At 43.6% G+C, this 21,313-nt stretch overlaps 1 protein-coding gene across 2 annotated transcripts in view; it reads left to right on the forward strand.

The window, feature by feature from the left end:
• DTWD2 (DTW motif tRNA-uridine aminocarboxypropyltransferase 2) overlaps positions 1–21,313 on the forward strand; it is a 92,370-nt gene that overhangs the window by 67,383 nt on the left and 3,674 nt on the right. For both annotated transcript variants that reach the window (XM_028748594.2, XM_028748593.2), the window contains exon 5: positions 18,339–18,467. In XM_028748594.2, the coding sequence (XP_028604427.2) occupies positions 18,339–18,467 (129 nt within the window). The remainder of the gene's footprint in view (positions 1–18,338; positions 18,468–21,313) is intronic.

Here is a 21,313-nt window from a genome sequence, read left to right on the forward strand (position 1 = left end):
AACCAACAACTCCAGCTTGCACAAAGGCGGTTTGGATTGCAGCCCCATTTGAGTAGTTGAGACCTCCAGGTATAAAGGTAAAGGTACCCCTGACCATTAGGTCCAGTCGCAAATGACTCTGGGGTTGTGCACTCATCTCGCTCTATAGGCCAAGGGAGCCACCGTTTGTCCGCAGACAGCTTCCAGGTCATGTGGCCAGCATGACTAAGCCGCTTCTGGCGAACCAGGGCAGCGCATGGAAACGCCGTTTACCTTCCCGCCAGAGTGATACCTATTTATCTACTTGCACTTTGACATGCTTTCGAACTGCTAGGTTGGCAGGAGCAGGGACCAAGCAACGAGAGCTCACCCTGTCGCGGGGATTCGAACCACCGACCTTCTGATCGGCAAGCCCTAGGCTCTGTGGTTTAGACCACAGCGCCACCCGTGTCCCATCCTCCAGGTATAGGGCAGTGAATAAATTGAATTAATAATAATAATAATAATAATAATAATAATAATAATAATAATAATAGGAAATCTGATCATAAGTCAGAGAGTTCCTTGGGAGATTTGGACAAATCTGAACAACAGACAGTATCTGCAGATTTTATATGTCTATTTATGCATGCATTTTTAGTTAAGTGGGGCTTGCAATGATGGCAAATGGGGCAGTGCCCCCCCTCCCCAATAGCTATATCACACTCTGTACTGAGTCTTTACATGCATTCACTCTGTAAGAACTCACCCTGCCCTGGTTTGATTAAGAAGTCATAGGGTTGCCATATTTCAGAAAGCAAAGTTGTTGAACCTTTTTAAGGAAACCACCAAAATTGGGAGAAACCTACACCAAAAATAGTGATTTTTGAGCTGTTCCCACTGCTTTTTCCCATTGCATTGCCATACATCCGGGTTTCCCCTGACATTTTGCCACTTTGGCAAAATTCCCTCCTGGCGCCATTTTTACACCCGAAAACCAGGACAGAATTTTCCTAACGTACAGCAAGCCTAGGCTAGTATAGCAGTAGGAGACAGCTGCTACTGCGTGGATCTCTTTTGGCTCACCAGAGGTACATATTTTTCCCCAGTGTAAAAATAGCCTCAGGTTTGCTCCTGGGAGCTACCGCTCAGTCCTTTTGCCCAGTTTCGCTGGGGTTGGTCAAAAAGGCATACCCAGAGCCAACTGGGGCACAGCTTTTTGTGGCTTCCATTGCTTAAGGATGCCTCTAGCCAGCCATGTGGCAAACAGCATTGTTGCTGCATTTAGCAAGCAAAGCTGTGGGGCTTAAACCTTGGTCAGCAGTGATGGGAGAGACTGACACTGCAGAGCCACCAGCCAGCACGACTTGCGCAAGCTTCTGGCAGGAGGGATTGCTTAGGGGGCACAGAGACTGCTTTGAGGGATGAGGGGAGGTGCTGGAGAAGCCATGAATCCTCTTTCACTGTGTATTTTTCAGCTAATTTTAAAACAAGCTTCAGAGATTGTTTCCAAGTCTACCCCAGATGAACATAGCCACTTGAATTCTTTTACTCTGATCCTTGTGAATTCCAGGAGCAGCGAAAGGTACATTTCTAGTAACATTACATGCAGATGGGTGCTGTCAAAGGGGCAACTCTTCATGCTGGCTTGCATGGGGTTATGCATTCATTAGCTGCTTGATTAATGCAGTTACTCTAGCATGCCTGTGCCCACCTCATATAAGCCAACTTCTGCACATGGATCCTGCTCTCTGCATTTGATTCTGAAAGTTGTCTTTACTGATAGAATTGGGGGAAAGGGCCTTGCAGAGGAACAGGAAGCAGTAACAAGCACTTACTTCAGTCAAGTCAGACAGCTTAAGACAGATCAGCACCATGGACAGCTCCCTTTTAGCCGAGCTATATAGAAGATGCCTCAAGAAAGGGTAGAGTCGCCTTAAGGCAGTGGTTCTCAACCTTGGGTCCCCAGATGTTTTTGGCCTACAACTCCCATGATCCCTAGATCACAGGACCAGTGCTCAGGGATGATGGGAGTTGTAGGCCAAAAACATCTGGGGACCCAAGGTGGAGAAAGGCTGCCTTAAGGCATGGGTAGGCATACTAAGGCCTGGGGGCCAGATGCGGCCCAATCGCCTTCTAAATCTGGCCCGCGGACGGTCTGGGAATCAGCATGTTTTTACCTGAGTAGAATGTGTCCTTTTATTTAAAATGCATCTTTGGGTTATTTGTGGGGCATAGGAATTTGTTCATTTTTTTATCTCCAAAGTGTAGTCTGGCAAGGTCTGAGGGACAGTGGACCAGCCCCATGCTGAAAAAGTTTGCTGACCCCTTAAGGCTGGCAGGACCTCACTTCACCCCACCCGGAAACTGCCTGCAATTATTTAAGAGCCCTTAAATGATTCTGCAGCCAAATGCTCCTATGCAACTGTGAAGTAGGAAATGCTACAAGGAGAAAATTCAGACACATTCTCAGGATGGAACTGTAGAATGTGGGGACAATGTCTTCCTACAAGTGGAATGACCTATAAGTTGTCGGAAACACAGTCGTGTTTTGGGTGACTGTGATGTCCCAGATGCAGGGGACATAATAGTTTGGGGTGCAGTATGATGACAAATAAGGAATGGGATATGTTTTGCCGGCAAGGGGCAGGTGGGGCAGGGGGAGAGATCTTGCAGTTGAGAAGAACATCTATTGAAGTTCTAGCAAACTTTAAAAACCATTTTTTAAAAACCCATTAATTATCCATTTCTTACATTCCTATCTTTTCTGTGTGTTCAGATTAATGGTAACCTATAGGTACGGATTTGTCATTTTGTTTCTTTTGTGTGCAGCAACTAACATCATGTTAAGAGCATTAACAGCAACTACAATATACATGGCAGCTCTTCAGTGAGTACTAGGACAAAATTAGGCCACAGAATAATTTTAGGCTCTAGGTGTTGACCCTGTGGCAGAATGTCTTAAATGGGATAAAAGGGGGTTTGCTTTTTATCTTCATTTTTCCTTTCATACTTGTATAATTTAGTTCCGTATGAGGAAATGCCACTGTGGGAGTAACTGTGTGTCGTGAAATGCATTTTGCAGATGGCAGTTTTTATATATTTCTTGGATGTATTTTGATTTTAATATCAAATGAAGTATAAAGAAAAAAGAAGCATTGCAACTGTTTAAATTATAATGTAGAATATAACAACATGCAGCTGTGGCGCAGTTAATCTTCCAAAGCAAGACCAAGTGTTGACAAATTTTGGAACATCTCCATTTTGCTTCCTTACAAACCCAGCTAACTTGGCCAGCAGTACTATTGCCTCATCAATCACTCCTCCTAGTCGCAAACTCAGCTGGAGAGTGCTGACAGGATTGTTGCCAAAACAGGGCTACTGAGAAACAAGGCGGAGGTATCAGCACTCTCAGGTGAATCTCAATATATGCACAAATCCATTTTTTAAAGCTCCCCACCTCCTGAAAATGTAAAGAGGTGACCTCACAAAAAACAGTGAGGACTGAGCCCAGTAAGCCAAGGAATGTAGTTAGGATCTGAAATAAAGCATGGAGAAGTGGGAAGTGGAATGTCCCACTTGATGAAAATGTCTGGTGAAAATTCTGAAGAGAAGCACTTATTTTAGCAGTGTGGTTGCACTGCAACATTTCATTGCAGGCCCTACATCTTGCCTTCTCTTTTGTATGTGTCATAGCAGCCCTTCTTAATTCACAGCTGTGTTCACTGAATTTCATTTTATTGCTTTCTGCCTCCTCTTCCCAGTTATTTAGAGCAAAAGGGACACATTCAGTGCTATTTGGTAATCTATTCCTATCAGCTAAATCATTTGCCATCCTTTCTGGTTAGATTTTATCCATAATTCTGAATTTTTTAATCTTCTTAGATATTGTTTTATAAGCATTGCCCTACATAACTTCTTTCACTTCCCTTTCATGGGTCAAGAAATACTCAGTGCCATTAACAAAGAAAGAAATGGAAGTGTAAGTAATTAGTAGCCCTCAAAGCATCCTGTGCACAGGTATTATTTTTGTCTTTCGGCACTTCTGATATTTACAGTTAATTTAAAGTTAAATAGCTCTGGCAATCTGCATAATTACATTTCTTTTCTTTGTTTCATGGCCCTGCCTTGAGATCCGCACTCTGCTCTGTGCCTGCGCTTCCTTGCAGCACTTTTCTTGTCCATTAATTATTAAAAGAATAGCACTGCATAAAATATTGATCTGTTGCCTGACATTCATTTCAGAAATATATGCGGGGGGGGGGGGGGGGAGGTAACATGAGGAGCCTTTTCAAAAGCTCGCCATTCCACTCTTCTGATTCCTGAGCAGAGACTTTTAAAAATGCTAATTCTGCTTTACTCGCTATCAATTATGCATTCCATAACTATTCAGTATGAATATTTTTCAATGGCGTGCTATTTTTTAAAATTAAAAATTGACATTTTGACCAGTCAAAAGCATACGTCTCTATAAAGGGATGTCATCTTAGTGAAGTTTCCTGCCCCAGAAACCAAGAGGAGGCTACTTGCCCACATAGCAGTGATGCTTGGTTGTAAAAAAAAATTTAAGCGTAGACCCAGAATATCTCATAGTCAAACTTACCTACGGTCAGCTCCTCTCAGGGTAACTGATACCTCTGAGATAACACGCAGATAGAATTGCACTAATTGATAGCAATACAAAATGTTGATGGCACCAGCCTGCCAAAGGAATAGATTCCAAACATTTGGCAATGGTTTCCAAATGCGTAGGAAGCTGTGATAATGAAGAAAAGTGTTAACTAACTCTGTTTCTCTGAATAGAACTAAAGCATCACACTTTCAGATTATATGGCTCCCTTTTCTGAAACAGCCCCAAACATGGACCCCTCATTTCCAGTCCTGAGGTAGAGCTGCATCACTCTGCTTCACTGTTTATCATACATGCCGGCTCCGCACCCCTATTTTGAAAAATAATAATTAGGGAGCCAGTCCCCTCCAATGTTCAGAGGGCATTCAACTCTGCTCCCTGGCTCCTTGCAACATCAGGACGTCGAGCAATGTTGTGAACGTGATGTGTTAGGCTATCATGTCGGGCCCTCCATCATCTTGTACTCAGACCCCTGAAAAATGTTGGTTCGCATCAAAGTACAGTCCGTTCAACTTCCAAAACATTTGAAAACCAAGGTGTGGCTTCCAGTTGGCTGCAGGAAGCTCCTGCAGGCAACCGGAAGCCGCAGAACCCCTGTCGGATGTTCGGGTTCCAAAGAACATTCACAAACTGGACCACTCCCGGGTTTGCAGCGTTCGAGAGCCAAAACGTTAGACTTGCAAGGCATTCAGGATCCAAGGTACGACTGTACAGAAAAGTCATACGAAAAAACATGTTACAGAATTTGTATGCACAGAAGCAGTTTTCCCATAGTGTCAGGGAACTGCCATCAGCTCAGAGGTGAGAGGTGGAAGGGCAGTTGTGTTACAGGGAGCCTCCAAAGATCTTGCGAAGCAGTTCCTCCTCTGGCAAGGAGGAAAGCCCCGCCTCCAGTGGGGAGGGGGTGCAGGGACCAGGAGATGCTAGGGAGAGCCTCAACACGGAGCCTGAGCAAAGTGGAGGGGAGGCAAGTCCCCCTTTGCCAGCGCCCACTCTGCGCAGTAGGTTTGGGCGCAGAGAGGGGAGGAGAAGGATGGGGGTCACACGACTGTTATGCTGGGGTGGTACAAGGACCGGCCACGCCCAGATTCTGCTAGCGACTGAGCAGACATGGACTTGCGATGCTCTGCACTGTAAGTAGTTTGTATTAATAATAAAGCCTGGAAAAGACAGGTTGGAGTTTGCCTGTTTGCTCTCGAGCAACCACACCACCACCTGACAGCAATCTGAGCGTCTCTGAGGTTGCTCGGGGGTAGCAGCGAAAAGGCAGCATGATGAGCAAGCCAGGGACAGGCGCTGAGACGGAGCAGGAGAAAGCCATGAAAGCCCTGAAGGAGAGGAACAGGGACCTGGAGGCTCATGTCGCTACTCTCTCAGCCCCGTTGGAGGAGCGCCGAGCCCAAGGTCAGAGTCACTCCAATTGGGAGGAAGGTCCCAGCGCTTGTGAGCAAGTTTGGAGGGAAGCCTCAGGATCACAACGCTTTTAGAACTGAGACAACCACACCACCACCTGACACATAGGAAGACTCACTTGGGAAATCTTTGGGTTGTCCATACAGGCTTCCTACCTGCAGTTCCATGTTTGTGTGTTGAAAGAGAGAGGCTCTGTAGTCTCTTTTCTGGCAGCTTGGTCATGCAATTCCTCTGCTACTTTTCTGATTGATGCTATTTGTGCATGGCCAGTGTGGGAGTGTCATCAAGTAGCATTATGATTAACAAGTGACAGCAGAATTTCCAGGTACACTATGAGAGTAACCTGGCTTTTGTAGATCCTGTATAGCTGTTGCTGTGCTTTCGAATCTACTGCTGTGTGGACATAAGAGCATGATTCCATAAGTTAGCCCCAGTGTGGCATCCACCCAACATATGGGGACCATATGATCACCTGGCCCATGTTCTCTTATTCCTTAGCTTCGAATTACTTTATTTTAATTCAAGTTTCTTCTAGCAAGCAAACTCCTATTTCTCAGATGCTTACTAATAATTCTCCCTCTTCCAAAGTTTTGGAGCAAAATACTTCTCATTGATTCTCTTGTGCTGCGCATCAAGACTAATATAGGGCTTTGTCTAAATGCCAGCATCTAGCTGTAAAGAAATGCATTTAATAAGATGAGCTTCCATACCTTGATAGCAGCAATCATGTAGGAAATTATAGGGGAAAGGATTTATGACCTAAGGGGAGATGGAAATTTAATAAGAGGCTTTCATCATGGCCACGGAAAAGTCATGGAGTTCTTTTAAGTGCAGTTCACATTATGCATAAAATGCACTTATTTTCCTAACATTTCTGTAAATATCTCATAGGTAGCGTGATTACATACTCATATGGAAGCATAAGAACATGAAAAGCAGAAAGGTTTCGTGACATCAATTTACTTTTTCTGCCTATCCATTCCTAACAGTTGCATGGCAGCTATTCCCTGTAGAATATAGCAACATGGAGCTCTTAAAATGCCACTTTAAATTAAAGTCAAGATGTTTGAAATGGCTAACTTATTTATGCTCTTGATGCAAATTGCAGCAATGGGCTGAGGCTTACTTTGTGCATTGCTTTCTCTGTCAAGAAAGCAGCTGGTGGAACTTTAGCAGCAAGCAGAGAGAAGTTAGAGCTATAGCATATAAAAGCAAAAGGAAATATGCACCCCTATTCACCTTAAAGAAGGCATTTTATAAGATTTTGACATGTAATGCTATACTTTTTATCTGGGCCGTATTGACAAATAGATAATACCTGCACGATATTTCACATTGCCTAAGACCTGTGTCTTTTGCATGTGCTGTTTGGATTCCTTTCTTTTCACTGCTTTTGCATTCCACTTAATCACCACTAATACGTTGCTCATTATATCCCCCTGATTTTAATGTTAATTCTGTTAAAACCTCAACATCAAATGTTGCTGAAAATGACAGTGGCAAAAGAACCATTTCCTCACTTCATCTTAGAGAAGACTCTTTGTTTCTAAGAGTTACCTTCTTCTGCGATATCAGGAATCTGCAGCCTCACCATTCCACCTCTTTTTGGCTATCTGCTACACCTGTCTTCCATCCTTTTATAGTAGTCTTGTTCTACTGTTATGGACCGCCTGGATGCAGAGGAGTGGCGGGAGGCACCAGCTAGGGAACCCTCAAGCGAACCTCTTGGAAAGAAGGCTCAGAGCTTGGTGGTGGGACAATAATGAGTGGTTAGAGGGAGACGGAAGCAACTTGGAGGAGGAGGTGTTGGAAGCTGAAGAGGGAACAGGGTTAGGTGAGCAGGAAGAGGCCGTGGCAGAGAGCAGGCTAGAATCAGAGGCAGAGGCTGGTGAGGAGAGGGGCCAAAAGGCAGAGGGGAGGAGGTCCGCTGAAGAATCCAGGGAGTCTCCCCCTCCCACTGCAACCAGCTCCTCTTCTCCCTGGCCTCCCAGAACATAAAGAGGAATAAAGAGAGCAAAGCATAGAGAGACAAGACAAAGGAGCCTCAGGTTACTGGAGAAGTACCTGGGAGGAGAGGAGCCTTAGAAAGCTGTGGAAGGATCTGTGTGATATATAATAGAACACACAAACTATATTTGGCATTTCATACGTTCGACACAATAAAAACCTGATCATATATTTACTCAGACCACTCGACTTCAGTCTAATGTCAAAGTAAGTAGGATTGCACTGTCTAAATATTTCATGGCCTCTGTGCAGTCCCACAGAGTAACAATGGAAACTTAACAGGATAAAAGACTTTTGGTGAAAGCACACCTTCAGCCTTTAGTATACATGCACAAAGCGGGGGCTTTGTGGAGCATTGCGTACTTTGGCCTCAGCATCCCTTGCCAAAACGGACCTTGGATCCACTAAACTTGCAGCTTAGGCAAGCAGTCTCAGCATGCCTGCCTTGTGAAATGTCGGAAATGAAGCCACATTCATCTACTTGCACGTCCTTCACCAAAGCAGAGGAGGCAGCGGTTGTGCCCATTGCAGGTTTGCTAGTAAACGCGGAACAGCTGCATCAAGCTGCCTTTTGCAGTGTAGACAAAGATGTCCCCTTGGCACTGAAAAAAATAAACTTAATGCAGATGTACAAATAACAACACTGTAGAGAGAAAAGAGAAAAGAAAGTAAAAATGGAAGGGCCTAACTTACATTCTTGGGGTGAAGCGGAAGTTTTCTGCTGGGATAGCTCAGTCGGTAGAGCATGGGACCCTTAACCTCAAGGCCATGGGTGCAAGCCCCACATTGGGCAAAATATTCCTGCATTGTGGGGGGGTTGGACTAGATGACTCTCGCGGTCCCTTCCAAATACAGTTTTATGATTCTATTCTTCTTGATCATTGCCATATCCTTTTGGTCATGCGTACTAATGGTTGAGACTGTGATTCCTGCCAAAACTCTTTCACCTTTCATTACAAAGTTAGGTGAACCCAGGGCTCGCTCTTGCGACAGTACTTGTCAGTACAGGGTATCAGCACATGCTGCCCATGGCAACCATTTTGTGCTAGCACCCATGATACTTTTATTAATACAGTGGTACCTCGTTTCCCAAATACCTCCATTGTCGTACGTTTCGGTTCTCGAATGCTGAAAACCTGGAAGTAAATGCTCCATTTTCGAACGTTTTTCGGAACCCGAATGTGTGACGCGGCTTCCACTGAGTGCAAGAAGCTCTTGCAACCAGTGGGAAGCCTCGCCTCGGTTTTTGGACATTTCAGAAGCCGAACGGGCTTCCGGAATGGATTACATTCAAGAACTGAGGTACTTTATATGAGTGCTGGCATGAAGTGGGGAAGCCCATATGTGTGACTACACAGATGACCACTCAAAGAAAGGCTAGCTAACTATTTTCCTTACCTACTAAGCCTGAGCTTAGAGCTGGTTTACCTAAAATTTATTTATAGGGAAGAAAGGTGAGACTACAGAAGTCTATAAAAGAGAAGTATGTGTTTTACAGTTTTCGGGAACATTCAGACGCATTTCTTTATTAGCAGTAGCCAAGAATTGGATTCTGCCATCTTTACTTACTTGCACACAGCTCTCATCTGTGTTTAGTTCCATTGACGTCAATGAAATCTACTCACTAAGCACTCCATTCAGATCAGGAATGTGAACATTTTGAATAGCTGTATTTTAAATTACAATCAGACTTGTGATTAAGGACAGTCTGGATTTCTCCCTAGATCAGCAATTAACTTTAAAAAAATGTTCTTTCACTTAAAGTGACACATAGTTGTCACTGTGTAGAAACATATTTCAATATATTACAATGAGCTACTGAGGATAGCATAAAAACAAACATAATCTGTTAATGAATCATTAGGCAATAAGCCCCTTTGTGAAGATAAGATTTAGTACAAAGATTGACACTCTGGGCTTTTGCATTTTGCAAAAAAAAAAAAAAAAAAGAACTATTCTGTTCTCAAAATAATCAGACACTAGTAATATATCTCTTACTTGCGAACTATAAAATTGTAATGTGTGCATTAACTAAAATATCAGTCATATGCTTTGCTGATCCATTTGCAAAAATGTGCTGACTAGCAGCTGTAGATGAAGATGACGTTAAATAAAGAATTATAATGAATCTGCAGCAAGAAACTTTAAGCTTTTTCCTCTACTCATTATAAAATGTATTAAAGTAACCTGCAGACAGGGCATATATTTTCAAGTCCCTCCAAAGTATTCTAATCACTCACTAATAGTTCATATCCATTTTGACCCATTTTTCCTGACAGTCCTAAAAATAAAATAAAAAACCAACGAAAGCCAGTATTGTCGAGTTGGGACTAAAGTAAACATGACTGTCCTTTTGCTCCTCTGTGACTCCCAGTTGTCTACAGAGTTGCCTTTTCTGCCACAAATGGAAGAAAATAATTAATGCTTCTCACGATGAATGGCATTCTCCCTGCAAGAAGGATCATTTGATATTCTAGATGGATAGACATGGAAGCACAAAGTGGGCAGCCACTGTCTTGCACTGTACTTAGATCCATCATAAAGGAAGTCCTGGAACTAACTTATTGGGGCTTGTTTTGGTCAGTTCAGTATATGCTGAACGTGTTATAAGGCTGGGGTAGCTCAGTGGGAAAAGCATGAGGTTGTTCATGCCATGGTTGTGGGTTTGATCCCTATGTTGGGCACAAGATGCCTGTATTGATGGGGATTGGACTCGATGACCCTCACGGTCCCTTCCCACTCTACAACTCTATGGTTCTATGGATGATTTAAATATTCCATGAATTGCTTTTATAGTGAAACAAACTATTTCCCCACCACTTTTACTAAAAGGTATTCTCTGTAATTGCAAGTAACTGGGTAGCAATCCATCTGCCCTGTGATCATGTGTGGTATAAGGTTTTGTTTGTTTTTTAAAAAAATGTATATACAGTGGTACCTCGGGTTACATACGCTTCAGGTTACAGACTCCGCTAACCCAGAAATAGTACCTCAGGTTAAGAACTTTGCTTCAGGATGAGAACAGAAATTGAGCTCCGGCGGTGCGGCAGCAGCAGGAGGCCCCATTAGCTAAAGTGGTGCTTCAGGCTAAGAACAGTTTCAGGTTAAGTATGGATCTCTGGAATGAATTAAGTACTTAACCCGAGGTACCACTGTAAACATCTGAGATCCTGGTCAGCTGTTGAGTCTGGCCATATGGAGAGGACAGTAGTACCATACTCATACTTCTCCATAGTTATTGTTGTTAGCAGGGAAATGAGAATACACACACACACACACACACACACACACACACACTACAAAATCTAGGCTCCCACATAGATTTAGGAGTGCATCAGTGTTGACAAACCCTGGAATAAATTCTGAACTAGATTAGAAAACATTTTGTTATCCCTAACATCTAGACTCAGGTGAAGGTGTGCCTGTTCTCTGGTTCTAGAGAGACTTACAGGTATGATCTTGTTATTTGGTTAATGTGACTGTCAAATAGGTTTTTTTAAAATAATAATAATCCTGTATTTCCTTGACACTACAAGGTGTCTACTAAATTCAAATTCCATAGAAGTAAAACAATCGCAAAAACTTAAAAGCCCAAGGAATGCTGACCTTGTAAACCCCTAAGATATCTTGCCTCTCCTTCAAATGTCAATTCTGCTTAAGTGGGAAAAAGGAGTTGTGGATCAGCGAGCACATTAGAAGTTCTAGCACTGCATAGCATTTTATAGAGGTTCTTTATTTAAGGATTTGAAAGGTCAAGTAGACCAAAAAACCCCTGCAACCAACCAACCCGACAGCAATGTCCCTTCTTTTTGATGGTTTTGTCTGTCAGCCCCAGTACTCACCTTGCTTTGAGCATCTTGTGGCTTTATTTCCTGTAAACATCTGTAAAGTGAGGGAACTGGTAATATCCATCAGACGTTTTGTCAAGGCTTTTTATTTCACTATGCTTTTAATGTTTAATTTTTATTCTTCTAATTGCTGGTCTTTGCTTTTTAATCTGACTGCTGGTTTTAAGCTCTCTTTTTATTATGCAAACGCCGAAGTATGGTGACAGCTTTATTAGAGAACCGACCAAGGTGTCACAATGCCATGAGCGTTCTCCAACTTTTTGCAAATGTGAAACCTGGTAGTTACTTGGTTCTGTTTACTGTTCTAATTGGAATACTCCAGAGTAACTGTGAGCTTTTATTTCCAGAAATAAAAATGGATGAATGTCCATTGTTGTTTTGTCCCAGTGGTCCTTGCTGCAATCTAAAATCTGCTAACGCATCTTTCATAGTGTAATCTAATTAAGTTTGCATAATACCTTCTGCACTCCATCTTAAGAGGGTTTGTTGCAGGCTGCAGACTTTGGGACTTGTCCGTCATGTGTGGTTTTCCTTTCTCATTTCCCCTCCCCCCCCTTGGATGTTTTGTTTAGCATCCAGCAGCGCTCGGAGGATCTCCAAAGCTTATTATTTGGTGACATTTCAGATGATGGTAATGAAAGTTTTACCCTACAGTGATTTTCTCATTTATTTTAATAACTTAGCATTCTTTTGAGACAGTAGGTCTGAAATACATGCAGAGCCCCAAACATGCAGGTACACCCCATTATCTTAAATGAGTGGGACAGGTTGTGGGGTGGGGTGGGGTGGGGGGAGAGACGCTCCATATCTACAATAAGATACCTGTATACACATGCATAAGAGGGATGCGGGTGGTGCTGTGGTCTAAACCACAGAGCCTAGGGCTTGCCGATCAGAAGGTCGGCGGTTCGAATCCCCGCAATGGGGTGAGCTCCCGTTGTTCGGTCCCTGCTCCTGCCAACCTAGCAGTTCGAAAGCACATCAAAATGCAAGTAGATAAATAGGTACCGCTCCGGCAGGAAGGTAAATGGCGTTTCCGTGCGCTGCTCTGGTTCGCCAGAAGAGGCTTAGTCATGCTGGCCACATGACCCGGAAGCTGTACGCCGGCTCCCTCGGCCAGTAAAGTGAGATGAGCCCCAGAGTCTGTCACGACTGGACCTAATGGTCGGGGTCTCTTTACCTTTACCTTTAACCAAGAGGAAAAGGGGCAAGGCAGCAGGAAGGTTGGTCTGGTATAGCCAACGCAGCAAAGACAATCGGCCACTGTGTTTGTGCTTCCTTCCTGCCCATCTTACTCTTCTTGGTTACTAACAGTGATCCCCCACATTGGGAAGCCAGGCAAACAATACTGCTCTATGGCTGCTACTTTTAGAGGCCCTAGTTAGTCTCCCTCCCCCCTTCAGTGGCAAAGGTTGCCACAAAATCCTCTCTCTCTCCCCCCCCCCCATTCTTTTCCCTCTTCTTTTTGTAACTGTGGCTGGGTTGTGGCGCTCGTGTACACACGACTCCCAGAGGCACGACACTCTGGGGAAATGAACATGGCAGCCACAACAGTTTGGAACTTTTTCTGCAGCATAAAAGGTAAAGGTAAAGGTACCCCTGCCCGTACGGGCCAGTCTTGACAGACTCTAGGGTTGTGCGCCCATCTCACTCAAGAGGCCGGGGGCCAGCGCTGTCCGGAGACACTTCCGGGTCACATGGCCAGCGTGACAAGCTGCATCTGGCGAGCCAGCGCAGCACACGGAACGCCGTTTACCTTCCCGCCAGTAAGCGGTCCCTATTTATCTACTTGCACCCGGGGGTGCTTTCGAACTGCTAGGTTGGCAGGCGCTGGGACCGAACGACGGGAGCGCACCCCGCCGCGGGGATTCGAACCCCCGACCTTTCGATCGGCAAGTCCTAGGCGTTGAGGCTTTTACCCACAGGGCCACCTGCGTCCCTGCCTTCTGCAGCATACACACTCTATAAAACACTCTATTAAAGAATAAAATAAAAATCTGTGGAGGGAAAAGACATTGCAGCAACTGCAACCGATAGCCATTGTCGTTTGGAGGCCTGTATACACTATGGGTGCCTTTATCTGCACTCCATAATTGTGTCCTAGCAACACCCCCAAACTGTCAAAGCAGTGAACCTGTCACACTTATCAGGCATCATCAGCAAGTTATAAGTATCAAACACTTAATAAAAGCCAAAAAACCCTTTTAAGAGTAGTTTATAAATTCACCTGTGAGCTTCACTTGTTGGCAGTGGAAATAAACATTGGCTGATTTACCTGAAGCCCACGCAGCCAGCATATCTCTTGTGTATTTTCTGTTCCTTCAGTGTTCCTGGATGTTTTTCATCTGTAAGTGTGGACTGTGATGGTTTCTTTGGTTGCTGCTCAATACTCACTCGACCTTGGATGTTTTTATCACCAACCTCTCTAATCATTTTCATTGAAAACCGTCATTGATTTTGCCTGCCAAGCTTTCCCCCTTGTCAAACATCTGAAGAGTTCTGAGAAGTCTGTCCTTTAAGTATTATTTCCAGGTTATTTCCAGATTGTTCTGTTTGAAATTTAAAATTAAAACAATAGAGTTTTATCACCCCAATTCACTTCATAGCATTGATCATACTCAGAAAGTCATCCTTATAAAACAGCCCGAGGAAGGAACGGCGTTCATTTTTTCCATGTTACAAGTACAGCCAAGGGGAAATAATAAGGTAATCTCTGAGGAAAAATACGTTATATCTGTGTAGAGTGAGAAATTAAATTAGTAAATCAATCATAAACCTGAGAAGGAGGCTTACTATTAGTGTTCTGTGGGGAAATAAAAACTTTGTTGGTAGAATCGTTATCGTAAGCTGCCCAGGGAACTTCATTATTGGGTGGCATAGAAATACCATTAATAAATAAATGCTGCTAAGCCAGGTAACAAAATGCTTCACGTGGTCAGACACCCCTTCTGAACACAACACCACAGTGCAACGTGAAACTCGATCTTCGGATGGCTGCAGCTTTATCCAGTTCCCTAATGGGATTAGAAATCCCCTGCCCTGTTTGGGCATTCAGTTTCCATGTGTGATTGGAATGGTGTGAGGACAAACTGGCCAACTGCCCTCTCCACCACATCTCCATGCCTATCGCCACTAACCTCCATGCAACGGAGGGTGAATTTCTGCAGCAGGGAGCTCCTGATGTAGCTGTCAGGAGCTCATCCTACACTCAAGTAGTAATAATAATAATAATAATAATAATAATAATAATAATAATAATTTGTTATTTGTACCCCGCCCATCTGGCTGGGTTTCCCCAGCCACTCTGGGCGGCTTCCACAGAGACCAAAATACACTAAAATGTCACACATTAAAAACTTCCCTGAACAGGGCTGCCTTAAGATGTCTTCTGGATGTCAGGTAGTTGTTTATTTCCTTGACATCTTATGGGAGGGCGTTCCACAGGGCGGGCGCCACTACCGAGAAGGCCCTCTGCCTGGTTCCCTGTAGCTTTGCTTCTCGCAATGAGGGAACCGCCAGAAGGCCCTCGGCGCTGGACCTCAGCGTCCGGGCAGAACGATTGGGGTGGAGACGCTCCTTCAGGTATACTGGGCCGAGCCCGTTTAGGGCTTTAAAGGTCAACACCAACACTTTGAATTGTGCTTGGAAAGGTACTGGGAGCCAATGTAGGTCTTTCAAGAACCGGTATTATGTGGTCTCGGCGGCCGCCCCCAGTCACCAGTCTAGCTGCCACATTCTGGATTAGTTGTAGTTTCCGGGTCACCTTCAAAGGTAGCCCCACATAGGACCCTGGCAGAGACACATGCACAACTGGCATGTTCTCTCCCTCCTGTTCGATCGTTCGGGAGCTTCAGAAGCTTTCTTCAGCCCGAACATCACAGCGACTGATGCCAACAGACATCGGCACACTTAGGGATCCGCAGAGTTTGCGCAGCTTGCGTAACAGACCTCAGCAACTCAGCATTTTGGCTAATCTATTTTATTTACGTATAAACGCACACGGAGCACTGCATCAGACATCAAAGAGCACTAGCATCAGACAGCAAAGAGAAAAAGAACAAAGGACAATAGTCCCACTTCACGGAACACAGTAACACAAACATCCTGTCTCCGTCACTTCCCACTTTATGGAGTCAAAACATGTGAAAGACAGCAATCCCATGACTGCAATCATGGAGCAGGAATTCTAACATCAGCCACCCTGCATGGTTGTGAACCCCGATCATGCATGAAATACTGCAATAATGGAGGGACAGTGGCGCCAAGCATATCCACACTCTCACGTGTGGGGAAGCTGAATGCCTGAATAGGGCTTACCTTGATTATGATTCTGCAGCCTTCTTATATGTTGTACCTTAGATCTGCTATCAGTTATTGCTTTGGGGCAGGAAGTGAATATAAGCAGGTGCAGAATCGCAGTGTCCATTGCTCAAGAGATCTCCCCCACCTTCAATACCCTTATGAAACACTCAGATATCGAAAAGCAATCCATAGTGATTTAATAGATACAATCTGATCCACACCACACATTTAAAACAGATCCAATGCACACTTAAACCACGCGACTTCTCCCAAAGAATCTTGAGAACTGTAGTTTCAGGGTGCTGGGAATTTTATCTCTGTGATGAGGAAACGGCACTTTTCATGTGCTTTTAAATCACCACCTTTCTTCTCCATATCTGGTACAGCGGAACCTTGGTTTTGGGGCATCTCGGAAGTCGAACGTTTCGGCTTTCGAATGCCGAGAACCTGGAAGTAACTGCTTCAGTTTTCAAACAATTTTCGGAAGCCGAAAGTGCCACGCGGCTTCCCTATTGAGTTTTCTGGACGTAAATGTTTCTGGAAATGCAGGCTTTGGTTTCCAGACGTTTCAGAAGTCAAACAGTCTTCCGGAACAGATTATGTTCGAAAACCGAGGTTCCACTGTATTGGGAAGGGGTGTCGGAGGTGGGTGCTGTACACGTTAAGGAAGTGTTCGTGAAAAAAGAAGTCTCTCCAGGATGAAGTGTTAAGAAAAATTTCAAAGGCAATGGATTTTGCATGTGTCTTGACACTTCAGACTCACTCTGTATCAACTCTTTTATCATCATTGATATGAATATTAAGAGGATGTTCTACTTTGGCTTTCCATCCAAAGCCATTCCATGCTATTATGTCTGAATCTGAAGGATCATAATGAATAATGTCTGAATACTATCGCAAAGGCTACTGTGTCATTTTTCAGAGGCTGTTTATAAATCCAGTGAAAGCCTTTGCAGCTGATAAAACACACAGCCTAATGGGAGATTGGCATTTGTCTTTCTTGAAAAATGTTTAAACATATGTGATAGTGTGAAGTGCTTATCACTTAAGGCAGAACTAATTAATCAACTTAAAGTATTTTTAAAGTCTGCAGATATATATTAAAACTCTCCAATAAATCACATGAATCCATTTTTTATTGCACCTTTTTATAACAGTGTACTAATTTTCATTTATAAAATATTTTGCAAGTACATTTTTAAAAATTAACCCTTATGCGGTATTATAAAATGGTTTAGGTTTTAAAAAAAGTTTTTACTGTGAAATATAACATGTGAACAAATAGAATGACAGGATTTAAATCAATATAAAGGTAAAGGTAAAGGGACCCCTGACCATTAGGTGCAGTCGTGGCCGACTCTGGGGTTGCGGCGCTCATCTCGCTTTATTGGCCGAGGGAGCCAGCATACAGCTTCCGGGTCATGTGGCCAGCATGACTAAACTGCTTCCGGCGAACCAGAGCAGTGCACGGAAACACCATTTACCTTCCTGCCGGAGCAGTACCTATTTATCTACTTGCACTTTGATGTGCTTTCGAACTGCTAGGTTGGCAGTAGCAGGGACTGAACAACGGGAGCTCACCCCGTCACGGGGATTCGAACCGCTGACCTTCCGATCGGCAAGCCCTAGGCTCTGTGGTTTAACCCACAGCGCCACCCGCATCCCTAAATCAATATAGGAAATGATAATGATATAGCAGATTCAAACCAGAGTTTCAGAATCACGTTTTTCAAAAATATTATTATGCTGACTTTTTTTATTTATTTAAAGTATTTTTAGACTGCTGTTCATCAAAGCTTCATAAACAGCTGTGCTAAGTGTAAAGACCAAATTTATTCTAAATACTGTTTGCTTTACTATTTAATATATAACTATTTTTAAAGATTATTAGTGAATTATAACCAAAAAATGTTACACTATAGCAAGCATAGGCAAACCTGGCCCTCCAGATGTTTTGGGACTACAATTCCCATCATCCCTGACCACTGGTCCTGTTAGCGATGGATGGTGGGAGTTGTAGGGCAAAAACATCTGGCGGGCTGAGTTTGCCTATAGTATATACGTATGATAATTCTCAACTACTACAAAGTATAATGGTGCATATTTTAAGGACTGCTTTTCAAAATAGAGAGCTCTTGTAATAACTTGTTCCTTTAATCTACAATTGTTGTTGTTTTCAGGTGCAGCTGAGAACTAGCCTTTCAAGTCAGTATGTAATTCGTACCCAGCCTACAAATGCATGCCTATCAACACTTGAATGTGCAGCTATTTCCCTGGCCATCATGGAGAAGAATGATGGTATTAAAGAAGTAGGTAATTTTACTCTGCTAATGGAATAATAGGGTGAGAACAAGGCTATTTCACAAGGCTGATTCACAAACAGGGCTGTATTTATTAGCCAAGGACCATATACCATGCATATTTATAGTTGCAAGTTGTTAACTTCAGAGATTTAACAGAAGGAAGAAGCAAAGTTCTCCTAAGCATTTTGCACTTCCTTGCATGCCATACATCAACATCTGTCAAAAGCAGCTACATAAGTACTGCTTTTGGGATACTTTATTCCATACATTTAACTATGTTCTAAGTAAAGTTGCAACCGTAATCCCATTTACAGTGGTGCCTCGCAAGACGAAATTAATTCGTTCCGCGAGTTTTGTTGTCTTGCGATTTTTTCGTCTTGCGAAGCACGGTGTCGGGAAAGTTTTGGAAAAGCTTCAAAAATCACCAAAGTCTTTAAAAACTTCAAAAAAGAGGTTTTTAGGAGTTGCTCCTCGAAGTCAAGTCGCAACTGTATTAACGGTGTTAAGAAAAAGGAAACAAACTTGCAAGACGTTTCCGTCTTGCGAAGCAAGCCCATAGGGAAAATCGTCTTGCGAAGCAGCTCAAAAAACCCTTTCGTCTAGCGAGTTTTTTTGTCTTGCGAGGCATTCGTCTTGCGAGGTACCACTGTACCTGGGAGTAAGGCCAGTTGAATTCAGTAGGACTTACTCTGAAGTAGACATAGTTAGGATTACGGTGCAAATTACATCTTTTTAAACAAGATGTTTTTTAAAGTCAGCAAAAATATTTATAGGTTCTAAAGTGAATCACAGACATATGTGTAGTACCAAATTTTGACCCTTGGTTCTTTGTTCTTCTGACATTGGCTATTTACAAAAGCAGAATAAAGATATTAGTGTTGTTAGATTGAAAAGTGTGCCACTCCTCTTTCCCCTCTGAGGTTACATAACTCTCCTTTTCTTATATTTCATAACATTTCATGCCGAAACAAAGGTTGTTGAAGTCAGGCTAAGCAATTATCTTCTTTCACGGTAATGAAATACATAAATGTTTATAAATAGGTTAAACAGCTACTCTGTGGTCCAAAGGCATCTGTGGTGAACCCCAAAGAATAATAAGTCACTGCCAATCCAATTTCAACTAAGCAATTAATAAGAATCATTCCTGCATGAGATACTCTGCAAAGATGACCTGAACAACCCTTGAAGTGAGCTTGAAGATTAAAATATATTTGTAAACTCATCCCAATGACTGAAAGCATTCTTCTAGCCTCAGGGTACGACCCACTGGGTTATTTCAATCTACTAATCAGCTTAAAACTGTCAGATGTCATTATAAGAATTGGGAACATGACAGCTCTGGAGTTTAAGTTTATTCTACTGGGTCAAAGAACCAACAATAAGACATTAGCCTTTGCTGTGCAAGTGGATCTCATGGGTCTGTGATGGAAGACTCTGTCAAGATTCTAAAATGTCTCCAATACACTTTGGTAACTAACACTGGAAACGCTACATGATTGTTAGCACTCCAAATGAGAATCCTAAGAAACAGTACTGTAATGACTGTTTCTCATTGTGGGTTTTCAGAATAAATAGGCTTTGGGACAGGGCTCGGGAACCTTGACCCTCCATCTCCCATCAGCATCCATCACCATGGCCAGGGATGGGGAGAGCTGTCATCCAGCATCATTTTGTCAGCCACCACGCCTACCTGCCCTACACCTGACAGGTAAAGGTGTGACTCAGTTGAAAGTAGGGTTTACAGGCGTTATCAATCACCTGATTGTCAGGCGTGGGGCAGCTTGGCTGGGACCAGAGTTTGTGATGCATGCAAAGCCTTGTACCTCTGCCAGCACAAAGTGTTGTTCCTTGGCCTGCATGGCTTGATTTCAAACCATGTTGTCAAGGGGAAATGGGTCACCTGGTGATAACTGTGATGTCAATTGACTGACAGACTTGACCCGTAGGTGGTGAGGGAGATAAAGATCTGTGCCCCCCCCCTTCTCCAGATCCAGTTCCTCACTCCTGGTCTTTAAATGAGTTTATGGCCTTCACAGCAATGGATACCCAATCTTAGGTAACCTGACAGGTTTCTGTTTCAAGCTACAGTGGAACCTTGTGTTACGTACCGCCCTCCTTACGAATGCTTCGGGTTACAAGCTGCGCTAACCGAGAAGTAGATGCTCCCGGTTGCGAACTTTGCCCCGGGATGCAAGCGGAAGTCATGTGCTGGCGGTGCGGCAGCAGCGGGAGGCACCATTGGTAAAAGCGCACCTCATGTTAAGAACGGTTTCAGGTTGCAAATGGAGCTCCGGAACAAATTAAGTTCGTAACCGGAGGTAAGGTAAAGGTAAAGGGACCCCTGACCATTAGGTCCAGTCGTGGACGACTCTGGGGTTGCGGCACTCATCTCGCTTTATTGGCTGAGGGAGCTGGCGTACAGCTTCCAGGTCATGTGGCCAGCATGACTAAGCCACTTCTGGCGAACCAGAGCAGTGCACGGAAACGCCGTTTACCTTCCCGCTGGAGCGGTACCTATTCATCTACTTGCACTTCGTGCTTTTGAACTGCTAGGTTGGCAGGAGCAGGGATTGAGAAACGAGAGCTCACCCTGTCATGGGGATTCAAACCGCCGACCTTCTGATCGGCAAGTCCTAGGCTCTGTGGTTTAACCCACAACGCCACCCGCATCCCTTGTAATTGGAGGTACCACTGTACTAAGATTTGTAGCCAACGTTTGCTGAATTATTAATGGGTACAGGTTGTTTCAAACCTATCTGAATTGCGTTTAGCAATGAAAAACATATTGTTAGTGAACCTCCCTGTATTTTGGTGTTTCTTTACTCCCAGTTTTATGGAATAAAATTTATCCC

Source organism: Podarcis muralis, chromosome 11 (genome assembly GCF_964188315.1).
Source record: "Podarcis muralis chromosome 11, rPodMur119.hap1.1, whole genome shotgun sequence".
Lineage (NCBI taxonomy): Eukaryota > Metazoa > Chordata > Lepidosauria > Squamata > Lacertidae > Podarcis > Podarcis muralis.